This window comes from Piliocolobus tephrosceles, chromosome 11, assembly GCF_002776525.5.
Source record: "Piliocolobus tephrosceles isolate RC106 chromosome 11, ASM277652v3, whole genome shotgun sequence".
Lineage (NCBI taxonomy): Eukaryota > Metazoa > Chordata > Mammalia > Primates > Cercopithecidae > Piliocolobus > Piliocolobus tephrosceles.
This window is the reverse complement of record NC_045444.1, coordinates 21,369,093-21,383,705: the sequence shown is the minus strand read 5'-3', so window position 1 is coordinate 21,383,705 and position 14,613 is coordinate 21,369,093. Positions and strand designations below refer to the sequence as shown.

The following is a 14,613-nucleotide window of genomic DNA, read 5'->3' as shown; positions in this document are numbered from 1 at the left end:
TCTTTTGGTTTCTCTTCTCACTTCATTTCATTCATTTGATCCTCAATTGCTGATACTCTTTCTTCCAGTTGATCGAGTCGGTTACTGAAGCTTGTGCATTTGTCACGTATTTCTTGTGTCATGGTTTTCATCTCTGTCATTTCATTTATGACCTTCTCTGCATTAATTAGTCTAGCTGTCAATTCTTCCACTCTTTTTTCAAGATTTTTAGTTTCTTTGCGCTGGGTACGTAATTCCTCCTTTAGCTCTGAGAAGTTTGATGGACTGAAGCCTTCTTCCTCATTTTGTCAAAATCATTCTCTGACCAGCTTTGATCCGTTGCTGGCAATGAGCTGCGCTCCTTTGCAGGGGGAGATACGCTCTTATTTTTTGAATTTCCAGCTTTTCTGCCCTGCTTCTTCCCCATCTTTGTGGTTTTATCTGCCTCTGGTCTTTGATGATGGTGACGTACTGATGGGGTTTTGGTATAGGTGTTCTTCCTGTTTGATAGTTTTCCTTCTAATAGTCAGGACCTTCAGCTGTCGGTCTGTTGGAGATTGCTTGAGGTCCACTCCAGACCCTGTTTGCCTGGGTATCAGCAGCAGAGGTTGCAGAAGATAGAATATTGCTGAACAGTGAGTGTACCTGTCTGATTCTTACTTTGGAAGCTTCCTCTCAGGGGTGTACTCCACCCTGTGAGGTGTGGGGTGTCAGACTGCCCCTAGTGGGGGATGTCTCCCAGTTAGGCTACTCAGGGGTCAGGGACCCACTTGAGCAGGCAGTCTGTCACTTCTCAGATCTCAACCTCCGTGTTGGGAGATCCACTGCTCTCTTCAAAGCTGTCAGACAGACTCGTTCACGTCTGCACAGGCCTCTGCTGCTTCCCCTGTTATTTTTTAGCTGTGCCCTGTCCCCAGAGGCAGAGTCTACAGAGACAGGCAGGTTTCCTTGAGCTGCTGTGAGTTCCACCCAGTTCGAGCTTCCCAGCAGCTTTGCTTACCTACTTAAGCCTCGGCAATGGCGGGCGCCCCTCCCCCAGCCTCGCTGCTGCCTTGCCGTTAGATCTCCGCAGACTGCTGTGTTGGCAAGGAGGGAGGCTCCGTGGGCATGGGACCCTCCCGGCCAGGTGTGGGGTAAATTCTCCTGGTGTGCCCTTTTGCTTACAGTGCAGTATTGGGGTGGGAGTTACCCGATTTTCCAGGTGTTGTGTGTCTCAGTTCCCCTGGCTAGGAAAAGGGATTCCCTTCCCCCTTGCGCTTCCCAGGTGAGGCAATGCCTCGCCCCGCTTCAGCTCTCGCTGGTCGGGCTGCAGCAGCTGACCAGCACCGATTGTCCAGCACTCCCTAGTGAGATGACCCCAGTACCTCAGTTGAAAATGCAGAAATCACCAGTCTTCTGTGTCGCTCGCGCTGGGAGTTGGAGACTGGAGCTCTTCCTATTCGGCCATCTTAGCACATACTCTTATATATTTACTAATCATCCTCCAAAACATGCTTACAAGCAAGAACCCTAATAGATCCATCAACTATAGTACATAACCCCAAGATCCAAAGACCCAGTATGACCCCTAGAATATCAACTGACCAACATGTCATTTATTGTACATAGCACATCACATCCTTTACCGGACATGGCACATTTCAGTCAAATACTTTCTCGTCACTACGGATACCCCCCTCAGTTAGGTGTCCCTTGTTCACCATCCTCCGTGAAATCAATATCCCGCAGAAGAGTGCTACTCTCCTCCCTCTGGGCCCATAACTCATGGGGGTAGCTATAGTGAACTGTATGCAGCATCTGGTTCTTACCTCAGGGCCATAGAACTAAGATCGCCCACACGTTCCCCTTAAATAAGACATCTTGATGGATCACGGGTCTATCACCCTATTAACCAGTCACAGGAGCTCTCCATGCATTTGGTATCTTTTATCTCTGGTCTGCATGCGACCCCATTGCAGAAAGCCGGTCCCACCACATTACATGCTGCAGCACCTGTCTTTGATTCCTAGTCCATACCATTATTAATTGCACCTATGTTCAATATCCTAGTCCCGCATAAGTACCACAAGGTGTTATTTAATTCATGCTTGTAAGACATATTAACGACTAACTACACAACACGCCCCCATTACACTACCAAAATCACAATAAATTTTATGCCAAACCCCCCTCCCCCATCTCCGGCCTTCACCCCATAAATTCACTTTTGCCAAAAGCCTTAAGTCCACCTGGCCAGAGCTTGCATTTTCATCTTTTAGCTTGCACAACTTCAACTGCCATTCCCTCAACTAATAAAAATTTACTTCACCCTACCACTCTTGACCCCATTCTCTCTCTCTTTTCCCAAATAATTACACAATACCAAACCCACACCCTTACCACCACAACCCCAAAGACAGCATTTCATAATTATCTGTCTTTCCGTTTATGTAGCTTAATATACCCAAAGCAAGACACTGAAAATGCCTAGATGGGTCTGCACACCCCATGAACAAACAGGTTTGATCCTGGCCTTTCTATTAACTCTTAGCAAGATTACACATGCAAGCATCCCCACTCCGGTGAAGACACCCTATAAGTCATCATGACTAAGAGGAGTAAGTATCAAGCACGCACAACGCAGCTCAAAACACTTTGCTCAGCCACACCCCCATGGGAAACAGCAGTGACAAATCTTTAGCAATAAACGAAAGTTGAACTAAGCTATGCTATATTCAAGGTTGGTTAATTTCGTGCCAGCCACTGCGGCCATACGATTAACCCAAGCTAATAGACACCGGCGTAAAGAGTGTTTTAGATCTAATACAATAAAGCTAAACTCCATCTAAATTGTAAAACCTTAGCTGATGTAAAATAAACTACGAAAGTGGCTTTAAAACTTCTGAACACACAATAGCTAAGACTCAAACTGGGATTAGATACCCCACTATGCTTAGCCTTAAACTTCAATAGTTAGAATAGCAAAACTACTCGCCAGAACACTACAAGCAACAGCTTAAAACTCAAAGGACTTGGCGGTGCTTCACATCCCCCTAGAGGAGCCTGTTCTATAATCGATAAATCCTGATCCACCTCACCATCTCTCGCTCAGCCTGTATACCGCCATCCTCAGCAAACCCTAACAAAGGTCACAAAGTAAGCGCAAACGCCCACACAAAAACGTTAGGTCAAGGTGTAGCTTATGAGATGGGAAAAAAATGGGCTACATTTTCTACCCCAGAAAACCCTACCATAGCTTTTATGAAACCTAAAAGTCCAAGGAGGATTTAGTAGTAAATTAAGAATAGAGTGCTTAATTGAATTAGGCCATGAAGCACGCCCACACTGCCCGTCGCTGTCCTCAAATATATTTAAGGACTAACTTAACTAACACCCCAACATTTATACAGAGGAGATAAGTCGTAACACGGTAAGTGTACTGGAAGGTGCACTTGGATAAACCAAGGCATAGCTCAACACAAAGCATCCGGCTTACACCCAGAAGATACCAGTATCACTTGATTGCCTTGAGCTAACACTAGCCCAAAAAAATCTAATCAATACTACTACCAAATTATTATATACTAAACCATTTACACACACAAAAGTATAGGCGATAGAAATTTTACCTCGGCGCGGCCGGGCGCAGTGGCTCAAGCCTGTAATCCCAGCACTTTGGGAGGCCGAGACAGGTGGATCACGAGGTCAGGAGATCCAGACCATCCTGGCTAATACGGTGAAACCCCGTCTCTAATAAAAAATACAAAAAACTAGCCAGGCGAGGTGGTGGGCGCCTGTAGTCCCAGCTACTCCGGAGGCTGAGGCAGGAGAATGGCGGGAACCCGGGAAGTGGAGCTTGCAGTGAGCTGAGATCCGGCCACTGCACTCCAGCCTGGGCGACAGAGCAAGACTCCATCTCAAAAAAAAAAAAAAAAAAAAAAAAAAAAAAAAAAAAAAAAAAAAAAAAGAAATTTTACCTCGGCGCTATAGACATAGTACCACAAAGGAAAGATGAAAAAAGATTAACCAAGCACAAAATAGCAAGGACTCACCCCTATACCTTCTGCATAATGAATTAACTAGAGACCATTTCACAAAGAGAACTAAAGCCAAATTCCCCGAAACCAGACGAGCTACCCAAAAACAGCTAAAGGAGCACACCCGTCTATGTAGCAAAATAGTGGGAAGATTTGTGGGTAGAGGTGACAAGCCTACTGAGCCTGGTGATAGCTGGTTATCCAAGATAGAATCTTAGTTCAACCTTAAGTTTACCCGCAGAACCACACAATCCTCCTGTAAACTTAATTGTTAGTCTAAAGAGGGACAGCTCTTTAGACACTAGGAAAAAACCTTATATAGAGAGTAAAAAACTTAACTTCCATAGTTGGCCCAAAAGCAGCCATCAATTAAGAAAGCGTTCAAGCTCAACATTAATTACTTAAAAAATCCCAAGCATCTCACTGAACTCCCCACATCACATTGGATTAATCTATTACACAATAGAAGCAATAATGCTAGTATGAGTAACATGAACATCTTCTCTACCGCATAAGCCTAAATCAGACCGAAAAACTTCACCGATGCTTAACAGCCTAATATTAATAAATACAAACAAGCCAGTATTACTTATACTGTTACTCCAACACAGGCATGCCTTTAAGGAAAGGTTAAAAAAAGTAAAAGGAACTCAGCAAGCCTAACCCCACCTGTTTACCAAAAATATCACCTCTAGCATTACCAGTATTAGAGGCACTGCCTGCCCAGTGACACATGTTTAACGGCCGCAGTACCCTGACCATGCAAAGGTAGCATAATCACTTGTTCTTTAAATAGGGACTTGTATGAATGGCAACATGAGGGTTCAACTGTCTCTTACTTTCAACCAGTGAAATTGACCTGCCCGTGAAGAGGTGGACATAAAATAATAAGACAAGAAGACCCTATGGAGCTTTCATTTATTAATGCAACCAAAACCCACATAAATCTACGGACCCAAACTACTACGCCTGCATTAAAAATTTTGGTTGGGGTGACCTCGGAGCATAATTAAACCTCCGAATAATCTATGCCAAGACTAGATAAGTCAAAGCACAATGCCCATAATTGATCCATAATTGATATGGGCATATCTTAAATAAAGATAGCTAGTATGCTGGCAATAAAGAAGATCTATCATTTATTTAGTTTGTACACTACAATTGAATTTGAGTTTCTGGTATTACTGAGAACATTTATTAGTACACAAAACCTTGATGACTAAGACCAACATCTACCCATTTATTTCTAGACTTGTTTATTCTTTTTAAAAAAACTAGTAAAAAAAAAAAAAAAAAAAACAAAGAAAAACAGAGCAGGAAATTCATAAGCTCCATTGTAATGATTGCTTTCAGCCTGTTTCACCAACTTTCACCCCAGCTATATTTAACCTCCACTCCTTTTTCCATACACCCAGATCTTTCAACTTCTCCCAATTAAGGTTCAAAAACAGTATTTTCCTGGATTAACATCTCACAAAACTCTCTGAGATTGTCTCTGTTTTTTTTTTTTCCTATAGTTTTTTTCTATTAACTTGGGTATACTTCTACTTTATATAGTGAAACTTTTAAAATCAACTTTTTCATTGATTTTTTTTCTCAACTACATTTGAAGACACTCAAGTTCTGATGCCTTCTATGTATATTGTCAGAGCACCAAAAAACAGCATGGAGCTTATTTGTTTGTACTTGGCGTTGGCTTTCTCAGTGAAGTGGAGCAGCAGTGCTGACCACCAGTAAACAGGCGGTTAATAAACAAAGGTGAAGTAGAGAATGAAGTGAGTCAGGGAGCCAGCACCATCACATTCCAGATAATCATTGAGATGTAGATGTATGCATTTCATCTGTCCATATTTTATGAGAGACAATGTGTTATTGACAAAGGAGAACTAAAACAATTATTATAGAGCAGAGCTATTAATTCTGGATCTGAGAAAAACCTCCCAAACTGTGTGTGAGTGTTCTCATCTGTTACTCTTCATCCATCTCCTTACCAGAGCTGCTGCAGAAGGAGGGGTCAACAGGTCTTCCATTTTTATCAGAGCAGGCTACTGCTTGAAAGCGCATGCCTTCTCCACATTCTTTGCTCTCTCCTTGTACCCGCAGTCCTCGCTGAGGCTCCCTTCTGCCTTCTGGAAGAATGCAATCTGACCAGTTTCCATAAGGTTGGGATACAAATTCATCACAAGGACATAGTTCTGTCTCCACTAGAGGGTAAAGGTCAGCATCCTGGCATTTCTCCTTCTTTCTGCTTTTCCCTGTTCCAACAAGAGACATTGAGATATTAAATGTCTATCTGCTGTTTTGTTAAAAGTCACTCACAGTTTTGTATTTGTAAACTTTTAGAATATTAAACCTTAAATAAAATAAAGCCTTTGTTTTCTTCACTCTTTTGCCATGAAAGTAATCCTGAGACAATGAAAACAACTCCCAGAACAACTGTGAAATTCAAGTTAATTTGAAAAATGTAGAAAATGGTTTAATGTTTGAGAGTGGCATAAAATATTTGGAAGATGTTTGCTACAGCTAGAGAATTCCAGTTAATTTATTTAATATTATTTTCTCTATAGTTTGCTGGAAAAAACATATTGATAACCCTGTCCTCATTCTCCTTGACTAATGATCGCCAGGGAACCAACGAAAGCATCTAAGTGGTTAACTCCCTCTCTTTTTAGTAGAGGTCTATTGCAATGAGATACATGGACGAAGTTAAACTCATTTTGGTCTCTGCCATCAGGCAGCTCCCAAACATCTATGCAAACAATAAATTGAAATAAATGATCAAGTCATACTGGATAATTTAATCAGAGAAAAAGCTCTTTCATTTTGAGAGATTCTTCTAACTTAAGTATTCTGGAATATGACTTTACCTTACCAATTCACTTTGATGGACCTGTTAGCTGTGGTCCCAACTCTGAGTAAGACAATGCAGTGTCATTTTTCACAGCTGTAAACACTTGGTAATCATGTTTAGTGGATTCCGAATCAGCCTGTAACTTGATTCAACTTTGCTATCAACACGATTCCTCTAGATTACTAAAAATTTTCCTAGATCTAATAATTCCACCTTTTGTTTTCTCATTAGTTAGTCATTAGCTAGAGTCATGGCTGATTATAAAATATATAAGCAGTTTTATTGGTCTATTTTCTATGTTTATGGCTGTTCTGAAAATGCCTGATACAAGCTGATTGATGCATGGGCTACTTTCTCATTGCTACATGGTTTGCATTACATATAATTCTAGAGTTGTTGACAGGATGATTGGCTCTATGGTCTGCCATGATGCTTACGTTTGCAATAAATAAGAATTTCTAGGCTGGGCATGGTGGCTCACAACACCTGTAATCCCAGCACTTTGGGAGGCCGCTGCAGGAGGGTTGCTTGAGATCAGAAGTTCAAGACCAGCCTGGCCAACATAGGGAAACCCCATCTCTACTAAAAACACAAAAATTAGTCAAGTGTGGTGGCATGCACCTGTAATCCCAGCTACTCAAGAGGAAGAGGCAGGAGAATCGCTTGACCACAGGAGGCAGAGGTTGCAGTGAACCGAGATCGCATCACTGCACTCTAGCCTGGGTGATAGAGCGAGACTGTGTCTCAAAAAAGAAAAAAAAAAAAAAAAAAAAAAAGAATTTCTGCAGGACCTGAAGTTGATCTGGTAGTAGATTCAGCTATACTTCTGATAGAAGATATTCACTTGCCTCTACCATTAGGACACTAGAATAAGTCTGAAAAGCACAGCCTCCATCACAGCCATGAAAATGTACTGGCTGAGAGATACATCAATAATTAGTGAGTGGCTCCTTCCTATTAGCATTTAGCAAGTTCAAGACCTCCCTTTTTTCAAACTTCCATAAAATATTGTTGAATCTCTCAGTCTCCATCTCTTCAGTTTCATTTCTCTTCTAAATCCACTTAACCCTGGATTCTGTCTACTTATTTCTGGAAACCACTGTTATCAAGCGAGAAACAAACAACAACAAAAACAAGAAACAAAGCCAAAGCCCTGGAATATCTTTGATTCCTTATCTTTCAGGTCTAATCACTCAATGATAGTTCAGAGTGTTGACTACACTTTCATTCTTGAAATATTCTTTCCAAGCTCCATCGTAACATATCTTTTTGTTCCTCACCCTCACCCCATGCCCCCACCTCTCTCTTGCCATATATTATTTACTTTTACTTGGTAAACTATTTTTCTTCTCTACCTCTCTTAAACTGATGGGGTTCCCCAAGGCACCATCTTAGGTTCGTCTCTCTTTTGATTCTACAACTTCACCCGTTTGAAGAGTTTAAATTATCATCCATATTTCTTCAATTTTAAATTAACGTCTTCATTCAAGATTTCTTGCTCAAGCTTCTAATCCATAGACCGAAAAATCTACACCTAAAGAACCAATCACACCCATTCTCTTTACATCACCTTTCTTTCTCCTGTGTTTCTCAATTCTACCAATATCACCAAGTTCAAAGTTGGAATGTTCTGAATTATTCTGTTGAAGCCCCTACATCGGATTAATGACAAAGGCATAGCACTTCAAATGCTTAAAGATTCATTGCATCAGTCCATTTGTTTCCATTCCAATGGATGTCACCCATGTTTAGCCCCACCTGCAAATCTCCAGCTGAAATTACAGCAGATTCCTCCAAGATCTTGTTGCCGTCATACCTCTATACCTTCAATCTGTCCACCACATTGCAGTCAGAGCCAGCTTTCAAAGTACAAATCTCATCAAATCACTTGTCCACTGAAAACTCTGCCATGGCTTACCATAGTACAGAATGAAGTCCAGGCTCTTTCCCTAGGGTCATTAAGGACCTATATGATTTGTGCCCATTTGTATCTGCCTCTGGCCTACATTGTACCACTCTGCCTCTAGCACGTTACGGTACAGTCATAGTGAGCCTCTTTCAGTTCCTAGAAATTACTCATTTTGCTTCTGGCCTTTGTATGTTTACTCCAGAAATTTCCACAATTTCTATCATCCTTCCATAGGCTAGCTAACACCTACTTCTTCTTCACATCAAAACTCACGGGTTACTCCCTCCAGAAAACCATCCTTGAACATGGAAGAATGGTTAGCGAGATGCAATGTTGCTGGCTTTGAAGATGGAGGGGAACGTGAGCCAAGGACATGCACAGCCTCTACAAGCTTGAAAATGAAAGGAAACCATTGTCCCCTGAAGCCTACAGAGAGAAATGCAGCCTTACCAACATCTTGTCTTTATTTAGATCTGTGAAACACTACAGGCCTGTAAAATAATAAATCTGTGCTGCTTTAAGCCAGCAATGTTGTGATAATTTGTTATAACAATAGGATTTGTTTCAATACTTCACCCAATACAACAGCTACTATAGCAGAAACTATACTGTAATTATATCCAGTAAAAATCTCGCCATATTTCCAATTAGACTGTAAGTTCTCTTAAGTTGGTATCATGTCTATTGATTCCCTTGTGGTATTACCAAGGACTAGCACACATAAGCGGTAAACAAAAAAATATTCGTTGAATAATTGAGAAAAGGAAGTTGTAAAACAAAAGAAAAAGATAAAGGAGAAGGAGGGAGGAGAAAAAAAGAGAATGAGAGGGAGGATAAAAACCTAAAGAAAAAAATATTCATCTACAAGGTGACCAGAAATTACCAGCAGAACAAATATTCTGTACAAATACGTGCTGCCTCTATGTTTATGATATCCTTATTAATTACATAGCATCACTGTTTGATGAAGGATTTAAGCAAGTTAATGCAGATACGGTTGTCACAATAAGAAACATATTATCAGTGGTCCTTTACTTTGATTATATACTAATCAAAGTCAGCATTAACCTTTGGATTCAGAACAAGTTAATATTAAAAATCAATCCCTAGTACAATTCTAAAGACTTTTTCTTCCTTAAATCAGAATATCTACTAGTTATCTAGTTATTATAAATAAATATCTGTATATTATATCCCATATAACATATATAACACCTGGACACGTTTTCTATCTAATAAATGGAATATTCTTGGCATTCTATAAACAATTGCTTTAAATACTATTGAGTCTAAAACGTGTGATGACATAGTTTGGGTACAACATACAGAATACTCAGTGAATTAAAGCCTCTTGTTACAAATGGACAAAAGAAAGTTAAATATCCTGTATGGCCCCATATTCAATGAAGTGGCTTGTATTTATGTTTATATGTTTTAGTGTGTGTGTTTGTGTTAAAGAGAGAAAGAATCACATGGCTTTGGAGTTTGAGTCCAAGGCTTTCAGCAGCATTCATGTTAGAGATTGTTTACTGCTTTTACTACCAAATTACTTAGGGATAACAAAATACAAGCATTAGTTTCACGACAATAAAAATAAGTCTTGGAAAGTGAAAATATTTCAATTCACTAGTGGGATTTTTTTTTTCAACAGTGATATTAAATGATTCATTTTACTGTTTTGTTTTGTTTTTTAAACTCATGTATTTCATGAAATTGCTAACTTGTTTTGGTGCCACATAGACATAAAGATACACAAAGGTCAATTAGCCACCTGAAAGTACAGCCATTAATAATTTAGAAAAGAAATTTCAAACAATCTTTTAGTATGAGTAATTTTTAGATTAGAGTTTGCAGAAAAAAATGTATAGCTATTCTTCAATATTTATATAAAAGGAACATTTTAAATAAAAGTCAAATTCATTGGAGTTTTAACAATTTATAACATAAATGGTGCTGGTTGTAAAATGAATAAATATCCTAGGCTTTTCAATATTTTCCATTTTCATTATGTAAGTGTAAACTATCATCAATAAACTTTCAAGAAAAAAGAAAAAAACTGGCCACTAATTAAAAACTTCCTTTCCCTCTACAGGAAATTCTCTCTCATTTCAAGTATATAAAGAGTTGCCAGAGTAATGGCTTCTGATGCATTATGTTTGCATAGGCAAACAAAGTTTCATTAATTGGCCCCTGAACTTCAAATATTCCTGTCACATACAATCTATCTCATTGTGTTGTTTTTCTATGAGAAATTTGTTGTATCTTAGAAACAAGCAATGTTGCATAAAATTATGTGGCACAAATTTTTGTGGAAGATAGGGCACAAAGCACAGAATTTCTTGTTTGGTGTTTCTGTTTATGGTTATGCATTTCACCTACACTTACAAATGGACTTCCAGTTTGTGTGCAGAAATCCCATTAAAGGCTCTAGTGGATTACTTAAATCCATAATAGTGATTTAAATTCGAAATGTGATCAGGTAAGCAATGTATTCAGACAAAAGAGTGTTGAAACCAACAGAATTAGCACTTCAACTGCTCATGAGAACAAACGGTCATCTGTGCTTAATTCTCCAATGTCAACACCAATTTCATTATCTCAATGATTATTCTGGCATTTTCCTTTGGTTCTTCGTTTTCTGCATATACAAATGCATAAGAAGTTAAGAGAAGTTATGGGATATTTATCTAGGCAAGTAGTAAAATACACTATTGCATCAATTATTTGCATACTGCAGGCAAAAAATGCCCCCAGAATTCAATTAAACAATTAGTTGCTTTAATTTCCATTAAATTTTGCAGCTGAAAACAGAACCCACAATTAATATCACAAAAGCAGAATCAGTCCATGTAATTTGATTTTTGCCTTACACTAGTAAAATTTTAAAATGTTAAATTGCTTATAAGATAATGGCAAAAGACAATGATGTCAGTTAGATCTGTTTTGGATCATCTTTCCAAATCGGTGATTGCCTTCAAGCTCACTGAGATCCTGGCATGATAGCACAGGACAAACTTTGCCATTACCTACTCAAAAGAAGTTAGTGAATAAAATGCCTTTTATGACTGCAAAGATTATAAAACTATATAGAGAGGAACTTGATAGCTATAAAATAGTTCACATCTTTCATTCATTTTGCAAACATTAATTGAGTACATGCTACATACCAGGCACTGTTCTGAGTTTGAGGACATGTATTGAGGAATGGAGAGAGAGGGAGAGACCTGATGCAAATTCCTGTCCTTTGGACCTCACATTCTACACAAAAGATCCAGAGATGTTCAGCTTGCCTGATGCTAAAGTGTAAAACGCACACTATACCTGTGAGCTGTCGCCGCCTACTTTTTGTGGCTTCACAGTTCGTGGAGCAGGGTGTAAACTTGGACCAAGCAGTGAAGGTGCAGTCTTCTCGACATGGGACCGTGCATTCTTGCACAAGGGGAGGCATGCCATTTGTCTGCTTGAGGCATTCCATCATTTCTGCCAACTGGTTGTCATCAGAGACGCATGAGACAGCTGAAAAAAAGCATGGATTCTTTTGTTATTATTTTGATTAAATCACTCAGCTGCTGGTTCTTTGACAAGACAGCAGAATCCCCCAAGGTTTAAAAACTTGGGTTTCACGAATGGTGCAAATTGTGTTCAACATAGCTAACCTTATTTCTCCCTGGAAATTAAATTTTTGTTGTTGCCATTGGAGGTATTTGAGGATTTAATTGGTTTCATTATTAATCCAAACCCTGCATTGACAGCAACCAAAATAACTTCCAGTAATTTATTGTATTTCCTGCTCCTCAGCATCTAATCTCTAGAGATGATATAAAACTAAGAAAGGGAATCTATAAGAGTAAGATGAGGACACAAAAAGGACAAAACCACTTTTAAAAAATCATATAGACTCCTCCTAGATGTGATTTTTTTTTTTTTTTTTTTGCTTATTTAGATGGCACTTATAGAATTAGACCTATTTGCACTTCACAGTCAGTATTTTTAAAGGAATTTCTGCTGTCTGTAAATAAACATTTTTCTCCTTATTTTCAGGAACCAGTTAAAATTTTTCATTTTTTTCAAGCACTGCAAATATCTTTTATTTTTTAATTTTAATTTTTCCATAAGTTATTGGGGTACAGGTGGTATTCGGTTACATAAATTCTTTAGTGGAGATTTGTAAGAACCTGGTACACCCATCACCCAAGCAGTACACACTACACCCTATTTGTTGTCTTTTATCCCTCACCCCCTCCCATTGTTCCCACCAAGTCCCCAAAGTCCATTGTATCATTCTTATGCCTTTGCATCCTCATAGCTTAGCTCCCACATATCAGTGAGAACATACAATGTTTGGTTTTCCATTTTTGAGTTACATCACTTAGAATGATGGCCTCTAATCTCATCCTGGTCACTGCAAATGCTGTTAACTCATTCCTTTTTATGGCTGAGTAACATTCCATCATATATATACATACACACACTATGATCATATATATGTACATATGATCACAATATATATGTGTATATATACACATATGTATATACATACATATGTGTGGGTGTCTGTGTGTATATATATATATATTCATTCTCAGAGTTTCTTTATCCACTCATTGATTGATGGGCATTTGGGTTGGTTCTGCTATAAACATGCGTGTGCAAGTATCTTTTTTGAATAATGACTTCTTTTCCTCTGGGTAGATACCGAGCAGTGGGATTGCTGGACCAAATGGTAATTCTACTTTTAGTTCTTTATAGCTTTTTTAGTCCTTTATAGCTTTTCAAAGTTTCTCACACACACTTTTTCAACTAGGAACTCTCTAGTCATTCCTTAAAACAATAATCTTGAGGTAACACATTTCTAAAATTTTTGTTTAAATTTTTACTGAATTCTTTGGACTAATGCCATTTATTTTGTTTTATTTTATGAATGACTGCACAATATTTTGGTGTATCTTTTTCACTCTGGTTAATTATAGACTCTCAAAGAATATACATTTATATTCTCTAGATCAACATTTCTCAACCTTGGAACTATTGAAAATTTAGATTGGACAGTTTTATGTGGGTGTATATACGGGTGTTGTGCATGGTGAGATATGTAGCAGCATCTCTGGCCTCTACCCATTAGATGCCAGTAGCATACACCCCTCTTAACTGGTGACAATCAAAACTCTCTCCAGGCATTGCCAAATGTTCCCTTGGGGTCAAAATTGCCCCAGTTGAAAACAACTCTTCTAATTCTTAACCATGGATGTATATGAGGATACACAGATTTCATGGTACCATTTCAGATCTGCTGTATCAACATCTCTGGGTGAGAAAGCAGGGAATATCTTTGTGTTTAAATGGCCCACGTAATTCTGGTCTACCCTGTCTACCAACTACCCATATTTGGCATGATGCCTCAGACATGCTGTGTGTTAATGGATATTTGCTGAATTCATCATTCTAAAGAAATCACAGTTTAGGATCACTTTTTTTTACAGTTTTTAAAAATCTTCTATGTGAAAGGAACAAAAAGACCACAGCTTAGGATCACGTTGTTAAAAAACTTTTTATATAAACTTCTCTTATGCAGGGTAAGTGTACATAGGGGCTCCTTTCAGATGCCCATTCTTCTTGTATTCTGAATTTATTTCTTTATTCTGAGCACATCAGATAATACGTCTGTCTGAACACCATCAATCTATATATATATATATTTAGAACCGGTGAAAGACAAATCCATCTAATGCTTTAGAAGCAAGGAATTAGCTAAGATGACAATGGATGCATACACAATACTTCCCAGTTTGTACATCTGCTCTGTGGCAGGTGGAGCTATTCATTCATTTGGAATATTTTTTTGTTTTTGTTTTTATACA

General features: G+C 38.7%; 1 protein-coding gene across 1 annotated transcript in view; it reads right to left on the bottom strand.

Annotated features, from left to right (window-relative positions):
- THSD7B (thrombospondin type 1 domain containing 7B) overlaps nucleotides 1–14,613 on the bottom strand; it is a 779,270-nt gene that overhangs the window by 263,625 nt on the left and 501,032 nt on the right. Inside the window, exons 12-13 of the mRNA XM_026449366.1 lie at nucleotides 12,077–12,271; nucleotides 5,987–6,250 (exon numbers count right to left, since the gene is read on the bottom strand). Of these exons, the coding sequence (XP_026305151.1) occupies nucleotides 5,987–6,250; nucleotides 12,077–12,271 (459 nt within the window). The remainder of the gene's footprint in view (nucleotides 1–5,986; nucleotides 6,251–12,076; nucleotides 12,272–14,613) is intronic.